General features: G+C 38.1%; 2 protein-coding genes across 2 annotated transcripts; both read left to right on the top strand.

Annotated features, from left to right (window-relative positions):
- The first annotated feature begins 157 nt into the window (after positions 1-157).
- ch25h (cholesterol 25-hydroxylase) lies at positions 158-1312 on the top strand. Its single transcript, XM_079476531.1, has one exon. It carries the CDS (start codon positions 173-175, stop codon positions 926-928), a length of 756 nt encoding a protein of 251 aa, XP_079332657.1. The 5' UTR covers positions 158-172; the 3' UTR covers positions 929-1312.
- A 15561-nt stretch (positions 1313-16873) lies between these two features.
- Positions 16874-22052, top strand: acta2 (actin alpha 2, smooth muscle). Its single transcript, XM_079477016.1, has 9 exons — positions 16874-17031; positions 18365-18536; positions 18821-18949; positions 19441-19551; positions 19933-20017; positions 20106-20267; positions 20898-21089; positions 21248-21429; positions 21508-22052. Exons 2-9 carry the CDS (start codon positions 18408-18410, stop codon positions 21649-21651), a joined length of 1134 nt encoding a protein of 377 aa, XP_079333142.1. The 5' UTR covers positions 16874-17031; positions 18365-18407; the 3' UTR covers positions 21652-22052.
- Positions 22053-22446: the final 394 nt, after the last annotated feature.

Here is a 22446-nt window from a genome sequence, read left to right as displayed (position 1 = left end):
ATAAAACGTGCTTAAAATCTTCCATTCAACAAAGTGACACGAAGAATCCTGGAAATTCCGACCGGAACAACTTTTGGGGCGGGACTGAACAAAAGGGGCGTGGTTTGCGCGCCACACATGTATAAGTAGGGAACGTGCTTCAATTCAAAAAGAAGTTTACAGAGCTGAAAAGATGTCTGGACTACAGTACATCTGGGACTGCGTTCTAGGATACGAGACTTTACTGAGGTCTCCCTTCTTCCCTGTGCTCTTCTCTCTTACGGTGTACTTAAGCTTCTGCCTACCTTTTGTGATTCTGGACATCCTAACTCCCAAAGTAGCACTGATTCGGAGATTCAAGCTTCAGCAGAAATCCAATGTGACATGGACTATGATGTGGAACTGCCTCGCACTGTCACTCTACAACCATGCGATGTACATCTTCCCACTAAGCATCTTACACTGGTACTGGAGACCAGTGAGCTACCCAGCGACTGCACCTGGGATCTTTGAGGTTGTGAGGAATCTTGCAGCCTGCCTGCTTCTCTTTGACTTTCAGTACTTTGTTTGGCATCTGCTTCATCACAAAGTGCCTTGGCTCTACCGCACTTTCCACAAGGTGCATCACAAGAACACGGCCACCTTCGCCCTCACCACAGAGTACTCTGGGGCTTGGGAGACTTTGTCATTGGGATTCTTTGCCGCTCTAAATCCAATGTTACTTGGAGCTCATCCCATGACCGAGATGCTCTTCCATATTCTGAACATGTGGCTGTCAGTGGAGGACCACTGTGGATATGACCTGCCTTGGGCTACACACCGACTGGTGCCTTTTGGACTATATGGAGGAGCACCGCACCATGATGTTCACCATCAGAAGTTCAAGTCCAACTATGCACCATACTTCACCCACTGGGACAAACTCTTTGGCACTTTGCATTCTGAATGAACAGAACACTTGGAACACATTGGATGAACTGACTGCCTCTATCTTTTTATAAAAAAGGACATTTATCATTTTGTCATTCCATGAATGATTACGCTACTAAAGAAAAAACTTGAAAATGAAGTTGCTTAGCTTTATACTGTATGTGTTTTGTTGAATGTCTGTATTTAAGTGTGGTTGTAACACCATATAAAATAATTTAATTATTTAAACCCTAACTTTGATATTTATTATAAAATGTTTGTTACTATATAGTTTAGAAATTAACATTATTTACAAATAAACATCTACTGTATAAAGGGTGCATACTAGTTGAGGACTACCAAATGTATTATGAAGAATTATGAAGAACACAAATAAGAAAACTAAATAATAAAACTGTGAATTCAGCATAATATGTTGTGTGTGTGAGAGTTTATGATGTTACATGTTCTGAAAAAAATATGAGTAAGTGATTTAGGGAATTTAATGAACTCACTAGACTTGTAGTGACAAGCTTAATTTTGGATCATACATTCTCAATATATATTAGGATTTCATCTGTAATTCATATTAATGATTTAAATTAATGCATGCTAAATAATGCAATAACAAATTGATATTGATATACAGTATTTTATTAAAGACAGTATTATGCAAAGGTTGTGGGTTTGATACCCATGTAAACATATTGATTTAAAGGTGTGGAAAGCCCCATAGGTCACTTGGGATGAAAGCATCTGCCAACTAAATGTAATGTAATCTAAATACATGACAATGTATAATAGTAATGTAAACGGTTTGTGATGCTTACATATGCTTTTAAACCCAATAAGCCAACACCACCACAAGCAAAAAACTATAATTAGGTGAAATAAATAGAATGTATAACATATGGAATGCAGAAAATAACTCATTGAAATACATTTTGTGTACAGTGTACAAATATTATTAAGAATCATGTTCTATAATAATATGTCCTGCTGTACACTAGGGGGGATTGCCAATATAGTTACATTACACTCTTACATTAGACAATGACAAATATTTTAAAAAAGTGAAGCAATAACATGAATGACTTTCCATTAGTTGTTATTAATAACAGTTCCTGTTGCTTACATTGCAAAAACCCATTGAATATTATTTGACCAGACATCATGAAAAAGACAATGGAGAATTTCCTAAATCATGTGTTATTTCCCAGAATTCCTTTGTGTAGGGCCTTGCATGTTTTTCCAACATAATTAAGGATGTTGAAGTTAGTTTTGATCTGATGTTAGGAAATGCATTAAAGTTGGGCTTGAATTTAGTTTCTGTTTAAGGTGTGGGATGACTTAAAAGATTGATTGACAACTTGACACTCAAGATGACTTCGAAAAGAGGAAAGAACAGAAACAGGATAGAAATAAGAACCGAAATGGGTCTACAGTTAGCAGTGTATATGCATGGTTGTCATTTCATCCTTAAAAAGATGACTGCTTTCAATGTGAGTTAACTTTATTAAACATTTAAAACAAAGTAAACTGAAATCCATATTGTAAAGTCTATTTGAATTACAAAATGTGCATGCACTTAAGGACCCAAAATGGTTTAAAATAAAAATAGTTCCATCTGTTACTGAGATGTGTTGTTTTCAGGCATTTAAAGAATTTGATGACGTAAAAACGACTCAAAAAAGTTTATTGAGTTAACGTATAAGGTTAAATGTACTTCAAATGTATTACACAACAAATACCCATCTTAAACCTTTGGATAAATGTTACATGAATGTAACATCTAATAGCTGAGCTTGAATAAGTATATGACCTGGCCTTGGTGTGAGTGTTATTTCAAGGCATCCTGAAAAAGAATTTCCTAAACTATATGAGATTTCCCAGAAATTCCATCACACAACCTATAGATGTTTTTCAAACATTATTAAAAAAAATCTAGTTTCTGATTTGATATAAGAAAATGCATCAGAGGTGTACTGTTATTGGTTTATTTTTTTATGTTAACACAATTTACTTTGTGTAACCTGCTCATCGTGATGTCTTCTTTTGTCATTTCATCTGATTATCCTTAAAACAGGTTATGACTGCTTTCCAATGAACAGTATGTAAACTGGAATCCAAAGTTTACATTTAAAATATATTTGAATATACATGTAATGCAATGAAAGTCCCATTCAAATGGTTTCCAGCTATGGAACGTCAAGCAAAAAAAAACATGTTCCATACAGTATATCTTATCTGTATGTAAAACTGAAACGTTTGTTTCCAGACATGGGGAGGTGGGGAATCCAACACATACTCATATACTTTTAGCAAAACAATATCAAAATGGTTGGAGAATGTGTCATAGTAAAATTGAAGCGAAGTTCAATTTAATATCTTTAAAAACTTACAATAGAGTTTAAAAGTGAAAACTTTTATGTGATTGTTTTTTGCACAAGGGTAGTCTCAAATCTTTATCTGTAAGGGACATTTCAGGGGACAGACAGATATGGCCAGCTATTTTTATCCAAAAGATCAAAAGATGTAAAAAAGTCAAAGAAAAAAAAGTGAAATTTCAATTCCTTGGAACACAAAACCTACCGACATGCATCACCCTCTAACAAGAACTGAAGCTTGCGTAATACTGAGAGTGCCTCTGGGGATAGTCAAACACAAAGCATTGCACAACTTCCTGCACAACACAGACAGACAGAGTTTTGCAAGAGTAGCGAGTGGAAGGTGGTCTGGGTAGAACGACACGGATCCATGCATTTCTGTACTTAAGAATATAAACATTTCAAGACTATTGTTACTATATAGTTTAGAAATTAACGTTATTTACAAATAAACATCTACTGTATAAAGGGTTCATACTAGTTGAGGACTCTGTTTGATAACGTGTTTATCATTTGGAAAAAATGAAAATGCCTTTTTGTTTATTATTTAGTAGTGCCTTGAAAAATGTGTTTCTCATTACAGCTATTTACACATTTTCCACCCCCAAAAAACTAAATAGTTATTTTTACCTTCGCTACATTCTATTCACGGGTCAGAGTAGCACTCAATGTCATTGTGGATAACAGTGTCTACTAAATGCTTGAATGTAAATCTAAATGCAAATTGTGTTGTGTTGTTTCCTTAGTGTAGTCCCTGCTTTATTCGGAGTCATCAAAACACATTTCTGTTTTTCCATTGCGAGTGGCAAGTTGGCAATCAATCTTTTTACTGTTCCTAATAAAGACAGATAGTATATGTTGCAAGTTGTTTGTTCTGCAAGAAATAATTTAGCGTATTCTATACAATGATACTTTATACTTGAATTTTACCATAATCTGTCTGTGTTGAGACGGGGGCTTTTTGTGAAACGGATTCGAAGAACGTTTTCCACCGCAAGATAGTGATCACTGAGTAATGGATGCAATACCTAATAACTGGTCATGTGACCTTTGCCAAATCTACGTCAAATTTGTGTAGGCAGGAAACCTCAGGGGAAAAAACACTGCCACACAGTCAACTTTCTCTAATCAGTGGTATGATTCGACAGAACACAGGAAACAACTCTTTTTGGCAAAAATGTGTATGCAGACATAAAGAACTGAAGTGGTCAGATCACCGCAGCAATTTGAGGATAAATGGCTTTGAATGACAAAACCACTGGGAAGTAGAACAGTGGTGAGGAGATGATTATGTCTTCATGCCATCATTATGGTTTTTTGTTATGGATTGAGGAATTTCCAGTGACGTACAGGTCGCTGATAAAAACCTTAAAGGCAACAATTCTTTCAGCACATGATATAACCAAACTCAAACGTGCTCCAGGGCACATAAAATCACATTTACTCTCAATTTGGCAGAAAGAACAGCAAATATTTTAATCAATGACAGAAAAAACATTCTTCTTGATATAATCTGCAATTGTCAGTTCTCTGTTTAGACATGCATCGCCATTCAAGTATTCCAATCCTGTATAACCCCATGGAATGATCTTTTTCAATAGACTGAACACAGCTTTTGAAAAAAGGTTTTTAGAAATTTGACCTTCAGCGCAATTTAATAAGATGGGACGTCATGAACATGTTCATGCGGAGTCCTTTTCTAAAGTAGTAGTGATATTACACCTCAGATAAAATTCCTTGGAGGCTTGATCCTTAAAGATGTGTTGCAATGTCTTGGGACCACTTCAACATATTTCAGGTTATTGTTACGTAGCCCGCAGGACCGTTTATGTTTATGTTTGCGTGCTTTGGGGCCCATATTTTTCTTTTCTTTTCTCTTCTTTCTCTCTGTTTCCAAGGACAGGGGTTCCCAAAGTAGGGGTCGGGACCCCCAGGGGTCGCAAGGCTGCGAGGGTGGGGGTCGCAAGATGATTTCCAGAAATATGAATAATGTATTTAATCAATAAGTGTAACAAAACATAAAATATTGTTTTCGTTCGCCAGTTCCCGCCCCCTTTCTTCCTTTTATTGAACCGTGTTACAGTCACATTAGCAACCGCATTTGGATAGGTGCAGCAAGTCAATTTACAGCACCACGTTAAACATTCCCATATGTGCATATTATTTTTCACTGCTTAATTTTAGGATCTTTTTTGGTTGAAATGAAATGTTGGTTAATATCGATCAAAGCCAACATAGGGAGGCCAGCGGAGGAGGGCAGAGAAGCACTGCAGTCAGAAAGGCCATTTTCCTCAGGTACGGAAAGTGTTCAGCGTTGGCATAAACAGTTTGATGAAATTTTACCATTTGTAGTCATAGTTCATGATTTATGTAAAACAACAGGTTGAAATAATGAGTAAATAACTATAGAGTCATATTATGTTAGACTGTGTTCATTTGTTTTTTTCATTATGCACGTGTGTAGATAGACCTAATAATACTGGGGGTTTTGTTATTTTGGGCGTCGCATGCTGAAAAGTTTGGGAAACCCTGTCCTAGGAGACGAAACTTGGGCAGGCGCCTGGTGAATTAATTGTGTAGCCGAGACTGATCGTGCTCCCCAGCCATCGTGACGGTCTGGGAACTGCCAACCAGGCTCCCAGGGACCGAGACAGAGGGGCTAGGGTGGTTTGATGGCTAGAGCGGCTCTGCTGACTTACCTGCACGGCTATAGCGCAGCTCACCGCACCGTCGGACTGAGAGTGCTGATGACTGCTGAGAATGCCCAACATCGTGTCTCGCTGTAATGATATGTCTGGTTGCCGAACACCCTCCTGTGGAAGGTGAGAGCGGCTGTGAGAGGAAACTCTTTTGACGAGAATGTGGGCGCTATAGGCCCCCGAAGAGGCTCAGCTTTTGATGGGACAGAGCAGGGACTGTCCAGTCCAACCGGCCAGCGATGGAGAGGCTGGGGTGGGGCCCGATGGTAGTCTCGGTCACCCTGGGCTCAACCTGTCATGAATGATTGGTGCCGGGTCGCGGTGGGACAGGATATGTTTGATCGCCTCCGTCTGCTTCTTTACCGTCGAGAACTGCTGGGAGAAGTCCTCAACTGTATCACCAAACAGCCCACCCTGCGAGATGGTGGCGTTGAGAAAGCGAACCTTGTCGACGTCACTAATCTGCGCAAGGTTAAGCCAGAGGTGTCTCTCCTGGACCACTAGTGTGGACATTGTCCGACCCAAGGCCCACGCCATCACCTTTCAAGTGCACGAGTTAGTTTTGCAATGGGTTTATCGTGAAAGAAGTAGCAAAAATCGAGGTGGGAATATTTTAAACTGCAGTGACAGGTTTGTAAATGTAGATTTGTGGTTGCAATTCATATCTGAATCAAGGAAAATATGTGCGATGCACATGTATCTGCCAACGTATTTTGTAAATGCCAGTTTACACATTTGTGACAATTTTTCTGCATCTTCAAATTCAGAAGACAGGAGTTTTGTCTACAAGTGCAAATTTCAACATTCAACTTCAGTTTTTTAATTGACAAGTTTTCACATTGGGGCTGTGAGTGTACATTTTAGTGTACAGGTACAAATACTTACTTTACAAGTTCCCAAATTAAAATCTACATGCTCTCAAGATTTGTTACTGATTTACCTTCATAGAAAGGCTCCGGCACCTCCGTTAAGTTTGCGGGAGGGAGGTGCTCTATGCGACAAATCTGTTCACTTTATTGTTAATGTTCAATATGCTGTGCTAATTGTGTTTCAGTGAGAAACAAAGACACGTTACACTTAAGTATGCATCAGGAAGTGACAATGACAATTAATTCCACAGTAGCGGTTGTTTTTGGAATTGGAACCTATAAATTACTTTAGAATACTAGACAACACTAGAAAAAATTTAAGTGGAATATGATGTGGGTTTGTGTGGTGCAAAAGGTTATATGATCTAATAAGAAGAGAGATTACAGCTAGAGTCATTTCATTAAAGGAACAGTTCACCCAAAAATAAAAATTATGTCATCATTTACTCATCGTCCTGTCATTTCAAACCTTTATCAGGTTATTTTTTCCCGCAGAGCACAGAAGAAGAAATCTTTAAGAAAGTTGGTAACTGAACATTTATCTTCTCACTCGGATTTGGAACAACTTGAGGTTTAGTAAATGAGGAATTTTTATTTTTGGGTGTCCATTCAAAAAGGAAGTGATGAGACAAAAGATTTTTCGTCACATTTATACAAAACACATGATGCAAGAGTAAAACTGTAGGCAAGCTTTAAATAACAGCAACACTTCCTGAATGACATTAATTAGTTACTTTTGACATTGCTTAGACATTATGCAACTCTTTGTTCTCACAGAAAGTCATTGCTTTCTTACTGAAGGTGTGAACTTGAGTGAAACATAAAAATATTTTAGCAAGTTTTGCTAGAATATCTGCTGTAAAGCTTAATTTCACTGAAATTTGTTGACTATTGTGTGTAATGTAGGGAAGAACACTGGCAAACATCCAGTAAACTTTTGGGTGAAAGCACATTTCAGTGCATAACAAAAGCACTAATCTTCCAAATCAAGCCGTGATGTAATTATATAATTATTATGGGGAAGTTAAAACAAACTTGAGGGATAAAAATAGACTGGAATTTTACAACCTGGGCTATTTATAGTGCAACCTGTTTGCTCACTTGCTTAACCTCTATTCGATACAATGCCAAATGGATGTAAAGGGGGAACAAACAATAGGTTAGCTAACAGGTCGAGTGTTAAACTAAAAGAATTTCGGTAAATAAGTGTCTAAATGTCCATGTTAACATCACTAATGTTGACAGACATCTACTCGCTAATGTAGGGTTAGAAAAAATAAAAAAATCTTCTATACTTTCTCTTTTTTCTTTTCTATCATCTCAGATAATGTCACATACATTGTGAAACTGTTAGTTGTATCATTTAGAATTGTATTTAGCTTTGACTTTATAACCATTTTATATGTAACATCAATTTAAATCTGTTATTAAATACTTACATTTACAAATCTGCACTGACTAGTGATGGTTTAATGTTAATATTTAAACGTACGATATTGCAATACAATATAGTAATGTTATAGCAACGCTCTCCCACACAGAGCATGTAGCTATAATCACTGCGCTTATTTCCGTCGTTGGTATAAGTTGCAGAAGGGGGAAAATTGCCAAGAAATACACTTTTTAATACCATCTGGCTGTTAACGTTTCTTTAGTCATTTCGGCCTAAACCACTATAGTGGAACCACCCTACACTTTGCTTGCATCACATTCTTGAACTCTTGAATAAAACATTGTTTAAATACATTAGTTTCGGTATAAAAAAGTTATGTATTGCGGATTTCCCCTGATAAGAGTTGTTTTGCATAGCTGCTTTTAAGAAACTATTAACAAATCATGTGTGGTCACACAAACGTTTACTTGAATCTTGATACTGCTACAGGAAATAAATTGCTAACTGATAAGTAGCCCATGACTAATTCAAAAATGTACATTTCTCTGGGTTGCCTTTTAGATAAGATGTAGTCAAACAAATGAACATTACACATTTAGCATGTGTCCCAAATTAACTTATGGGTATGTTTGTTCAGTGGGAATCAAACCTATAGATCTGGCTTTGCTACCACCGTCCTCTCCCAGCTGAGTAACAAACAAGAACAAAAACAAGAGGAGCGTTAAACTGTGTCGCTATAATCTAGATCTCTTGGCTTTGTCATGTTCAGTCAGATCATGTCGTTCTAACATTACTCAACAATCTTTCTCATCCTCGGTCATGGTGACAAGATCTGTGACTGAAAGGTCACTGAAAGGTATTCAACAATGGTTAGCTTGTATAAAAAAACTGGAAAGCAGCTGGCTGGCTGGGTGGCTGAATTTAAAATATTTTGTGAATGAAACAGCAGCCTAATGATCCATCTGTATTGTTATCTGCCTCAGAGCTCAGTTGGAATGAAAAATGATAGATCCCAGTGGACTATAAAAAAATATTTTCCAGATAAAATGAATGAAACCTGATGAAACCTGGGTTACCTGATGGAGGGAACGAGATGTTGTGTTGAAAGTGAGAGAATGGGGTTTGACTTGAGGACCTATCATCTCGGATTATACTTTGAAAAGTCCAATAAACTTGACCAAAGGGGACGATGCCCATTCATTCACCATTTTGGGCTGAGGAACTTGAGAGGCACTCTCGTTCGCTGTAGCGGCCCGGCGCAGCGCCCGTGGCAGGGTGAACACAACGTCTTGTTCCCTCCTTCAGGGAACCGACTTTACATCCGTAGCCAAGACCATCCCTTTCTGTCGGTCTCTCAACGTTGTGTGCTGTCACCTTAGGCCCGGAGAGCGCCGTTCCTGCATAACCACTGTGTCACTTTCCCTCGTCTAACTGCTTGAACGCCTTAGCAATCGTGCCTGTCTGGCTCGAGGATGGGCGGTCGCACCCAAGACTACAGCGGCGAGACATGCCTGCTAACACATGCACACTGTTGGAGAATTTGCTCTTTTACAAATTTGCTCTTTGAAGACACCTCTGGCCAGCTACCGAAACGCCCAGGGGAAGTCGCAAACGCCAGGACGACTTCCGCTGTTCTACGTCATAGACCCAGTTGGAAAAATCGAAAATTGCTCAGCATACGCCAAATAGAACAAAAAGGTGAAGTTCATTGGCCTTTTCACGGTATTATCGGAGATGATAGGTTCTCAAGTCAAAACCAGTCTCTATCAGTCTCGACACAACGTCGAGAGACCGGCAGAAAGGGAACTACATTTTACAGTTTTTTTTACAGATTTACAGCAGCCAGAATTGTTCAGTTTATTTTTTTATTACAGTCAGCTCAAAAACTTAAAAAAGTACAGAACAAGACAACACATTTACAAGAAAAATGGTGGAAACTTTTTAATATATTGGTCTTCAATGAACCGAAGAGAGCGCATGTAACTCCGCTCTTCATCAGGTTACACTGGCTCCCTGTTGCCGCCCGCATAAAGTTCAAAGCTATGCTCCTCGCCTATAAGACCACCACCGGGTCCGCACCATCGTATCTCCACTCGCTAATGCAGATCTATGTTCCTGCCAGATCACTGCGGTCTGCAAAGGAACAACGACTAGTGGTACCATCCCAAAAAGGAAAAAAGTCACTCTCCCGTACCTTCTCTGGATCTGTTCCACATTGGTGGAATGATCTACCAGCTGCTACAAGATCAGCAGACTCGGTCTCGGGCATCTCTTCCGTCAACACGTCGCTGATTGATTTTTCCTAATTCTCTTTCCTAAAAAAAAAAACCTTACTAACCTCACTAACCTCACTATTCTTAGATGTTTATACTGTGCTAGGCTTTAATGGACTAGTTTGATGCACTTATGTATTTTGTTGCCTATATTGTTATAATTGCTTCCAATGTTTCCTCATCTGTAAGTCGCTTTGGATAAAAGCGTCTGCTAAATGACTAAATGTCAATGTAAATATTCTTGTATCCTATAATTTTACAGAAAAAAATATATATTTTACGGTATATTTCTGTTTTTCCAGTTAATAGAACATTTTGCTTTCTACAGTGTAGCCTATATAGAGTTAACACTATAATGGTGTGATTCTTAAAACTGCTGCCCCCCATAACACCATCCCTACCTTATTGCTAAATGACAATATCTATTAACTTGACTCCTGTGCATTCAGAATTGCACAGGAGTCAAGTTAATAGATATTGTCATTTAATTTTCACGTTACCCCACCCATTCATTCATAAATGAAATAATGACGTTGCCGTCTTGAAAAGAAATTCAAACTCCAAACTAAACCTCTGGTAAGAGAATACTGAACTGAAAAATGTGGTCTGCTTATGAGAAAATTTCCAAAGGTGTCTTCTGGTTAGAAAAATATAAAAATATATAATATTATTATGATATTATTCATTTTGTTGATGTAAAGTAGACGTAGGCCTACAAAAAAACTGAAAACACAAAATTGCATATTAACCTTAATGTGAAGGTTTACCCAAAAATGAAATCTGTCATTATTTACTTACCCTCAGATTGTTCCATTGTACGTGTGTACATTTCTTTGTTCTGATGAACACAAGATATTTGGAAGACTGTCAGTTACAAAACAGATCTCATCCCCCATTTACTGCCATAGCAGGGAAAAGAAATACTATAGGAATAAATGGGGAATGAGATCTGTTTGGTTACTGACATTCTTCCAAAAATCTTGTGTTTAGCAGTACATAAAGACAGATTTTTCATTTTTGGGTGATTAATTTTGAAGGGTCTTAAATCCAAAATCTCTTTGCATTGTTTTATATATGACAAGCAATGTGATTTCTAATAAAACTCTTCAGAATGAGTCCTTCTGCGCAGTCTGATGTTAGTCTTGAGTAATGTGCATCATGTGAACTGTAAATAGGAAGTGAGTTAAGCCAAACCAATGTAATATGTTAAGCAATAAAAAAAATCATTGCCCAACCCTTTTATTTATTAGTCTTAATACAGAGCAATCTCTTTTTCAATGCCGTGACCAAAATCAGAATAAATTATTTTGAATTACACATGACTTTTTTCCGCTTACAAAGGGAACCACAGCGTTAAGCAGAAATACCAGCTAAAGAGAGAGTCCGCCACTACCCGAAAACACATGCGTGGGCATTTAGACCACAAAATAAGGTTATATAGGTTAATGTCTTCCAACATTTGTCAAATTCGTTTGATGAGTGAAGAGGCTAAGCTGAATTGTTAAAATAACAACATTATTTGCGTTAAAGACATAGGAATTCGTCGGTGTGTCAGTGTGTGTTCTGTGTGAAAGTTTCTTGTGTTGACCTGCTCTGACATACTTTGGTGTCTTTAAACATGACTAAACCAAATTCTTGTGTTTTCATGCAGTTTACCCACTTGATCATCCAGGATAGGGTGAGGATTGAGATCAAGCATTACTAATGACAAATTTGTTATGATTGCAAACAACTTTCACACATTTTGTAAACCGTTTTAATAACAATTTACACAAACATAAGGCAAGATTAGGTAGTTAAAGGGATACCAACTTTAAACCTTATGATACCAAGGACCCCCAAATATGGACCCCCTTCCGTAAATATATGCCCATTAACACATTTTATGTATAAAAAACACAACAAACAACTGGGTCATGGTAACTGTAAAATTCTAAAGATAACATGTAGTTTCCAAACTTATTGGCTGCACTTGTTTGTACACTATGAGTAATGTTTTGATATACTGTATTAAGAGAAACATTTTATTTTATATATCAACTTCAGCAACAAAACATCTGTGTCGTAGCAGTAGCTACAGTATAAAGAAAACTGTAGTGAGAAGATCAAAAATGCAAAACAAATATAAACTTTCCTGGGGAAATACGTAACGAGTCTGAAAGAAGAGAATAGCACTCAGAAATAAAAATGAACCGTTAGAAATGACAAAGAAATAATGATTTGTATCTCTGAAATGTTTAGACGACCCCTTCTGGAGGCCTTCTGTCGTCAAAACCCCCTGATATGTGTGATACAGTACAGTTAGTCAAATTATGAATGTTTTCATGACTTTTATTACACACCACTGAAACAAACACTGAAGCACGATCACACACACCTGTATGTCGTTTTCGATCTTTTGTTCTGCTTATTGTGTCACATCTCTCATTCTGCAACACACAAAAAGTGAAGCTCTGGAAATCCCAGACTTACGTCATCGCAGCTGTACAGCGAGGGGCACGTGCGGATGGCTTCAATAAAAGCGTCTTTTGAATGGCCACATGAGCCCTCTTGAGGACATGTGGTGTGTTGCAGTGCGGGGGACATTATGGGTGGCGTTTCATCAGAAGACGGAAAGTATTAAGGGAAAGTACATGCCTACTTTACTTTCTATTCGCGGTTTTCCCTTTCACACCGTCACCGTGATGCAATACTTGGTACAACGTGTCAAATAGAATTATATATTCAACTTTATTAATTAACAATTATTTAACTCATCTTTCTAATTATTATTATTACTTTATTATTTCCTTATTTAAATTTTTATTTTATTTCATTATTTATTGTTGACATTTATTACATTTTTAGTTTAGTCCATCTGTGACATGAAGCAAATGGCAACCTGAAGCTGTGTCAAAAATTCACTCCAAAAAATAAATCACTTAAGCTTGTGAGATTATGTTCTCTTTTTTTTAAAGACAAATTGATTTGTGTACAAGCCCTAGACAAAGCAGATTTAAAGTAAGTTTGTACATTAATCCAATCGAGGCCTTTTGAACAACGTTCATATGAAAACTTGGTCAACAATGACTGTGTAGTAAACTCAAAGGTCATAGTTTGTCATATTGTGGCTGAATTTATTTCTTGGTTCAAAGATGGTCAACAATGACTGTGTAGTAAACTTAAAGGTCATAGTTTGTCATATTGTGGCTGAATTTATTTCTTGGTTCAAAGATGGTCAACAATGACTGTGTAGTAAACTCAAAGGTCATAGTTTGTCATATTGTGGCTGAATTTATTTCTTGGTATTTCTTGGTTTGTCCTCTTCTCTTCAGTTTCTCTGTCCATCTTTCAATCTATGAATCAAAATTGGAAACAATGCAAATGAGTTAGTATATCACAAGCCCAATGATTGTACACAGCACTGCACGCAGTTGTCATAAGACATTCCAGAGCTGGTTGTGAGGAGATGTTTGTTGATGCTAGGTGTCCAATAAGACACAGGCTGGAGTCCATTAAAAGCACAGCTGCTTTGCCATTTTCGGTCAAAGCACATTCCAGAGGAGCAGAGGTTTTGTCCGGCATCCAGTAGCAGACCCTTCTACACGCTCCTATTGTACGATTAGTGATGATGGGGTGTATTTGATTGGGGCTTCCTCAGTTTCGGCTGGTTAACTCGGAGTAGATTTGTATTTCTGTAGCTCAAGTGGCGAAGCATTGCTTGAGCAACACAAAAGTGTACGGGAAAACCTAGAAATGTGTAGCTTGCATGCACTGTGAGCTTCCACCAAAGCCATACATGTTAGTTTGAAAATGAAATGTATGTTGAAATTTGAATCACTTGAAATGTCCTGGACTTTATTGACACAGATCTTGTAACAGTGACACAAGAAACATCATGAGTTGTATCAGTTAGTTGAGACAATGTGTGTGGTGTGGCTCATTGACAAAATCAAATTAGAAAAGGTGTCATACGCATGAACTCTTTTCCTTCCTTGACCCGCTGTTTATGTGACTGGCTTCAACACATATTAAATGTTTTTAGATTTAGTCATACAGGGTTGATGAAATTGAATGACGCAAGTGTGTTCAAAAACAATCTGAGTCAAAAACAATTATAGTTTGTTGGCTGTAAATGTGTGTCATGTTAAAACTTGCACTAGTACATTGGATATCCTCCTCCGGGCTACTGCATCTGAACGCTGTGAACCAGAATGCCAGGTAGGCGCATGGAAGACGCAGTTCTCAGCATGGAGCACATCTAAACATGGAAATGAAGCAGCATTAAGTGCATATCCACAGCCATAGGGGTCTTCCATAGCAGGCCCCCTATTCTTTTACTCTGGCATTTCGCCAACTCTATGACACAAACATGTGCATAACTGATGTCTATATACATCACGCACTGTATTTCTTTGCCGCGGATCACACCATGTTTTGTGTGATTTCCCGGACCACACCTTCCGCGAGGTCATTTCTTTCCTTACATGCCTCTGAGAGCAGTGCTCTGCCAAGACTCTCCTTATTTACAGAACAGTTCCTTTTTTGGTGCGATAAGGCCGCACATACTGTTAAAGGGGAAGGGGAAACCGAGCTCTCTACTTCAATGAGAAGAAAATGGAAGAAAAAGACACAGATGCGTCCTGCAAAATTGTTTCCTGGAGAATATGGACTGAGGTCTTCCTAGTCAGCAATGTATCAATACATTTGAAACTCGTATGACTAGTGGGGTGTGTGACTGTTGCATCATCGTCTTCCTTTTGCTAAACGTTGATCATCGCACGCATCTGTGTCAATCTGTCATTCTTCTGTGGTACATTTAGAGAACTTATAGTTTAACAGAAGCTTTCCATGAATTGCTTTCATTGAGCTTTGAGCTGGGATTCCATTGTAAGAAAAAAGTGATTTAGTAGAATTGGATATCATATAGTGAAATAAAACTCTTTAGTTGCTATATTGCCTGAGAATATTTCATAAGAACCCCAGTTCACCCCAAAATGAAAATTCTGTCATAATTTTCTCACCCTCTGTCCTTTCATACCTGTATGACATTTTTATGCAGAACATAAAAGAAGATATTTTGAATAATGTTGGTAACCGAACAATGCTTGTACCCATTGATTTCCATTGGTTTTGTGTCCATATTAGAAATGAATAGGTACTGATGTTGTGCGGTTAATAAAATACTGTATCTTCTTTTGTGTTCTGCAATAAGAATAAAGAAAGTCACACAGCTTTGAAATTACAAGAGGGTGATCAAAAAATAACAGAATTTTCATTTTAAGGTGAACTATCCCTTTAAGTTAGCAGGTTGGCTTGATTTTTTACCTCTATTTACAAAACAGAGTTTATTGTATGCTAAATGAAATCGTACTAAAACGTACAAATAAGATTGTACTCATTCAAACAAATCAGACACTTTGTAAAAAAGTCCTGTGAGAAGGTGTTGCTTGTTTATTAAGAAGTTCTTTAGTGGTCAACTATCTAAACTCTTAAAAACTCTTAAAAAATCATGCTGTTAAATAAAAGAAGAACCGTATCAAGACATATTGTTCCAAGAACCTTTGTACATTTCTCTGTTTCACCAAAAGTAATTCTTTTACAGGAAAAATGTTCAGGCTAATGAGAGAAGAAAGAAATGGTTCTTCACTGAATGGTTATCTGTGGAACCAAAAGAGGTTCTTCTATGACATCACTCTTGTTTTTCTTGAAAGTGAGGTCATCGGTGAAAATGTTTTTTCTCAGTATTGCTTTTTTAGAAGAGAGGACTGTCTCACCCTTTTTTGTCACAGTAAGACTTACATTGTGTTTTAAAGAGTTACAAACATTCTATACATTTTCTTAGTAAACATGTCAGATATTTTTGTCTTGTAACGCTTTAGGGTGATTTTGGGGTGTGACTTAACCTAACACAATAATGTGATGCCATTCCATGACGTAATCCAAATTCATTGTGTTGCTGCCTTGTGCATGCAGGTCATGTTGGGCCGTAATAATTTTTTAAATGACATGATTTTGTAATACTTGGAAGAAATCATTTATACACATTGATTAAACCTTCAGCAGAACTTCTGCTACCAACATCCACACACCTTTAAACGCTTGGAACACAAAAAGCATTAAAGCTGCTCTTTTCCATACAATGAAAATGCTTTCAGTTAACCTTTTGATTAAGCGACAATCTACCATTTTTAGGTGTACGACACACCTAGTTATAGTAGAGCTGGGCCTTACGTTGTGTTTGTGTTCCAACATGGTGCGGTGCCCAAAATCTCAGAGAAAAAAAAGGAAAATGGCCATTGGAATGCCCTGTGATGAAGCAGTCGGCTGTCCTGCTGCCGCCCAGATTGGAGTGTTTCTCTCCCAGTCATCCCTAAAAGGCTTTAGTGGAGTAAAGCTACCGATGTGAGTGCAGCCCAGGCTCCTTGTTTGGGATGAGTGAGGGTGTGGTGAGCAGGGATGGGAGCTACATAAGAACATCACAGGTCTGCTAGTAGCACACCATCACCAAGTGGCTAAATCCCCCCGGCCAGCACTGTCAGGGTAAGTGTTGTTATGCTTGCCCCCTTGGAGTTTTATACTTTGCATGCTGGTTTTATAAGTTTTTTTTATGTTTGCAGTTGTGTGATTTGAGTGGATGGTTTTAAATATTACTGTAGATCTTTTTTTACTAAAAGTGCTTTTTATACCCTTCTTATTGTACCGTAGACACAAACGTCTGTTGCCAAATTTGCTTTCATGAGTAATGCAACTACTCTGCATGAACTGTACAGTATATAAAAGCAAAGCTGCCTTTAGATTTTTATATCGGTACCAATTGTGTGATTTTATGAAGATGCTCACAAGAGTCTCTCTGAAGGCTGGGGCGTGTTTTATACACAGATGAAAGCTTAAAACAGGAAGGCTGTGGATGGCCATCTGATTTGTGTGGTTTATGACTAAATATGGTTCTTCCAGTTCTGGACCAGGGACCAATCCTCTCTTTTCCCACTCTCTTTTTTATAAACTATTGTAGACAAGCAGGGACAGAGGGAGGGTTAGCTTGTGAAGTCTAGAGACTGACTTGCCTCCCCATCATTTCCAAATTAGGAAGTTTTCCCATGGTGCAAAATTCACTCTCTACTACAGGGCACCGCAGGGCCAAAGGAAGGAGACCTTTTATAGAAAATGCATTTTAAATTTCATTTTATATTAAATATTTAACAAGATGTGAATTAAACAAAATTTCTTCCTGCCTTTGGTGTTAAAATGACATTGAAACAACCAGCTAAGGGAGACAACCAGCTACGGGAATATCCAGGTTACCATTAATTACTTTATGAATGGACTTTCTAGTTTCACCTGAGAAAATTCTTTGCAAGGTTCACATTTTTAAGCTGTATGGTATTGACATTCTTTTGTTGGATATATTTGCACGGTTTTCCTCATGCCATGACAGTAGTTTAATACTTTTCTATCTATGCTCGATGCTGATAAACAAAGATAAGGCTGACAGTTAACAATGCTTTGAGTTTTGTGTGGGCAATAATAAATTACGGGTACAATTTTTGTACCGTTCACATTCATGTTTTCACGTAGTAGGGTGTGGTACTGTAAATACTTTTGGTAAATACTTGTATGGTAAAAACGTGCACAACCCACACATACATAAACACTCAATCAAAAGCATTGATGTACTAATGTCACTGGCGTAAACACAAATTGAATTAAAACGTTCAAATAGGATTGTGTGAATTTATACAAATTAGCCACCTTGTAATACTGTAATTATGAATTCCTGTGAGTTTGTGTTGGTGGAATAAATCTACGCAAATGTGACCGAAATCAAAGTATGTGAAACATTAATCTCTGACAGATTTTTATGACGTGTTCACAGTGATTGTCTCCTGTTGGAGTAAGGAAGGAACCCCGAGCTGAAAATGTGTGACGACGAAGAAAGCACTGCCCTCGTGTGTGATAATGGATCAGGTCTGTGTAAGGCAGGCTTCGCCGGGGATGATGCTCCCAGAGCAGTATTCCCCTCCATAGTGGGTCGTCCCAGACACCAGGTACGCATCCCTCAACGTGCCAGTCAAACAAAACATGTACATGATTTAGGTTGTAATAGAGACTATATATAGCTTTATCTGTGTTTGCGCATGTTGTTATGTTTTGTGTTTAATCTCCCTTTGATAAATGTATCTTTATCTGAAAACTTAGCGGAAAACTGGACTGCTGCCCAGAGTTTAAGCGTACCAAAAAAGATTAAGATACGATTTACTGGAACTCACTGTTACTCAGAGCGGGAATGGGAGGAAACTCTATTGACTGTGTTATTGCCCCTTTTCCTCAGGGAGTGATGGTGGGAATGGGACAGAAAGACAGTTACGTCGGTGACGAGGCGCAAAGCAAAAGGGGAATCCTAACTCTCAAGTACCCCATAGAGCATGGCATCATCACAAACTGGGACGACATGGAAAAGGTATGAAGATCCTATCAGCCAAGCCAACAAACTTATAAAAGAGACTACACAGCCAAAAGAGGGAGAAGAAGTACACTTAAAATAGAATCAATTACCCACAATTCTATTCTTCATCACACCAGATGTTTAAATGTTCACTGTGTATGAACAGGAATAATAAGTAAAGAACCATCTTATAGAACTTTAAGGTGCATGGACCCTTTAAGTCTCTCGGGAGGTTTGTGTCAGATACTTTACACCTGCCTGACTGGTCGCATCAGATACAGTCTTCACGCCTACACATGTCACAAACACTTTTCCACATAAATTCAGATTATTTGTGCAACAGATGGTGTTATTCACTTAGCTTTCATCCCACACGATACTTCCTTATAATAGTTGTTTGTTAAACTGCAATTACCAGCTTTCACTTACCACAAAAGATCACAGAATGATTCATCTATTATTATGATGGAGTCTGTTAGTTAATGTCAGTTGTTTTTGTTTACCAGATCTGGCATCATTCTTTCTACAATGAGCTTCGCGTGGCTCCAGAGGAGCATCCAACATTGCTGACAGAGGCCCCGCTTAACCCAAAGGCCAACAGGGAGAAGATGACCCAGGTTAGAAATAAACATTCAAGTCAAGTGGGAAAGAAAAATGTTGCAATATCAGTGATGTATGGTAAGCTGATAATAAAAACAGGAAGGCATTTTCTTTTTTCTGATTGAAAAGGGAAAAGTTCGGGTTTATCTCATGTCTTTTTTTAGTCTGTAGTTTACAGCACAGAACAAAGCATTGCTAGGCAGACTTCTTATTTTAGAATGCGTTTCACTGGGCTAAAAAAGTACAACATGACTAATATTTTGTACGTATTTTGGTAGTGTTCAGTATAGAAACGAACAAAATGCATTATGTATGTTAATGTATGTATATGGTCATGTTTTTGTTTGACTCTCGTTTCTCTTTTCTTCTTTTTTTTCACAATGCTCATGTCTTTGTAGATCATGTTTGAGACCTTCAATGTTCCAGCCATGTATGTAGCTATCCAAGCAGTGCTGTCCCTCTACGCTTCTGGCCGCACAACAGGTTACTTGACCCCCAAACAAGCCATTTTAAACACACTTTTATAGTTAAACACTGCCTGTTCCCAAACAATAATATTTATCTCTGACAGGCATTGTTCTCGACTCTGGTGATGGTGTCACCCACAATGTGCCCATTTACGAGGGCTACGCTCTACCCCACGCCATCATGCGTTTGGACTTGGCCGGCCGTGATCTCACTGACTACCTCATGAAGATCCTAACTGAGCGAGGCTACTCATTCGTCACCACTGGTGAGTCTGGAGCTGTATTAAGCCCATTAGTTTGCCATTTAATACTAGATGGATACCAAATACCAAGAGCTTGATGCCTAAAAAGACATACGTCTCAATGGCAGTGGGAATCTTTGTTCTTTATTCTGTATACAATATATGTTTGTGGTTTTACTATATGGTTGTATTTGTTAACAGTAACTGTATTAGCTAACATTTAACTAACAATGAGCAATAAAGTTTTTCAGCATGATCTTTGTTAATATTAACACTAATGTTAGCAGTTACAACATTGGATTTTGAGAATTTATTAGTAAATGCTAAAATTAACATGAACTAAAATTAGGCTTATCCATATTGTGCCACAAAGAATTACTCATTGTTTGTTCCCGTGGGTTAATGGATTAACTAATGTTAGTAAAGCATGGGGCTATCAATTCAGAGATTGTGGGTTTGATTTCCAGGGAAGCACAGACTGATAAACATCTAGTTCTAATGCATTTCAAGTGGGTTTTATCAATAGAGGTGTCAGTCAAATGTGTAAATGTTTAGATCATTTTTGTGAAAACAGGACTAAAACACAGATAATGAAAAAGATTTTCCAATGTCTGGTGGAATAATTTTAAAGAAGCAGTCTCATCTACCCTATAGCTGAAAGAGAAATCGTCCGTGATATCAAAGAAAAGTTGTGCTACGTCGCACTGGACTTTGAGAACGAGATGGCGACCGCTGCCACTTCCTCCTCCCTGGAGAAGAGCTATGAGCTTCCCGATGGACAGGTCATCACTATCGGCAACGAGCGATTCCGCTGCCCCGAGACCCTCTTCCAGCCGTCCTTCATCGGTGATGAATCCATATTCAGCCAAAATCAAATAACTGAGTTATAGTTAACCAGATCGTTATATTGGTTATTATATTGGTTATTCTCAACCTTGATTCAACATTAAATACATTATCTTTGCTACAGTATGCATGCTCACCTTTGATCTGCTTCGCCTTAGGAATGGAGTCCGCCGGCATCCATGAAACCACCTATAACAGCATCATGAAATGCGACATTGACATCCGTAAAGACCTTTACGCCAACAACGTGCTGTCTGGCGGGACCACCATGTACCCTGGTATTGCAGACAGAATGCAAAAGGAGATCACTGCCTTGGCCCCCAGCACCATGAAGATCAAGGTAAGGACAGACTGATATTGTGCATCTAGTGTTTTGGTTTCATACATGAACTTCACTTATTTTTTTGTGCGTGCTTAGATCATTGCCCCACCCGAACGCAAGTACTCGGTATGGATCGGCGGTTCCATCCTGGCATCCCTTTCCACCTTCCAGCAGATGTGGATAAGCAAGCAAGAGTACGACGAGGCCGGGCCATCCATCGTGCATCGCAAGTGCTTCTAAACGGCACCTCCAACCCCCCTCTGGTCCCCCGCTATTGCTTCCTAGCCTGTAAACTGTGAAAGTACCCTTTACTTCCCTCTATTGTTTTGTCTTTGCACTGCCCACATCTGTTTGAATGTTTTGATTTGATCTTGTCCAGAAGATAGTGTTATTTTCAATGGGTCAGAAAGCTCGGTGTGCTGCCAGTATGAACGATTTGGGACTACCGGAGTAGTGAGACTCCAGAGATGAGGACACGGAAGGTGTTTTAAGGTGGAGGAACAGAGCTTGTTCGACCTTTTGTGTTAAAATATTGAGGTAACACGACTGTATGTGTTCTTACACTGCTGTGGGCTTTAAGGCAGAATGGATGTCATATCATATGATAATGCCATGAAGGAATAAAGCTCTGCTATAATAAACACCGCTTGAATCCTGTTATTTCGGCACAATCTGAATGGCTGGGTTTTGTAAATGTTGTTGTTCAGATTAAGCAGAATCAGTTTGCTACACTTGCAAATTATATTTTACAACTCAATATACAGCCATGGAAAAAATTAAGAGACCAATTTAAAATAATAATATATACGTATAAAAATATACGTCGTTTTAACATTTCTAGATATGTGTCTAGGTTTAATTATAATTTTTTATTAATTCTGCAGACTAATATAATAATATTTCTCTTTAATCTACTTTTTTCTCTATTTGTGAAAACAGGAGAAACTAATCAAAATAACATAAAAGATGATGTGTATTTTTCAGACCTCAAATTCTGCAAAGAAAACAATTCATAATCACTGATTTGCTCATGTA

Source organism: Barbatula barbatula, assembly GCF_947034865.1.
Source record: "Barbatula barbatula genome assembly, chromosome: 16".
Lineage (NCBI taxonomy): Eukaryota > Metazoa > Chordata > Actinopteri > Cypriniformes > Nemacheilidae > Barbatula > Barbatula barbatula.
This window is presented reverse-complemented; position numbering and strand designations above follow the sequence as displayed.

Coding starts and splice junctions, on each gene's coding strand:
- ch25h (XM_079476531.1), top strand. CDS start 173: ATGTCTGGACTACAGTACATCTGGGACTGCGTTCTAGGATACGAGACT.
- acta2 (XM_079477016.1), top strand. CDS start 18,408: ATGTGTGACGACGAAGAAAGCACTGCCCTCGTGTGTGATAATGGATCA. Junction 18,537..18,820: donor TGGGTCGTCCCAGACACCAG/GTACGCATCCCT, acceptor CCTTTTCCTCAG/GGAGTGATGGTGGGAATGGG. Junction 21,430..21,507: donor CCAGCACCATGAAGATCAAG/GTAAGGACAGAC, acceptor GTGCGTGCTTAG/ATCATTGCCCCACCCGAACG.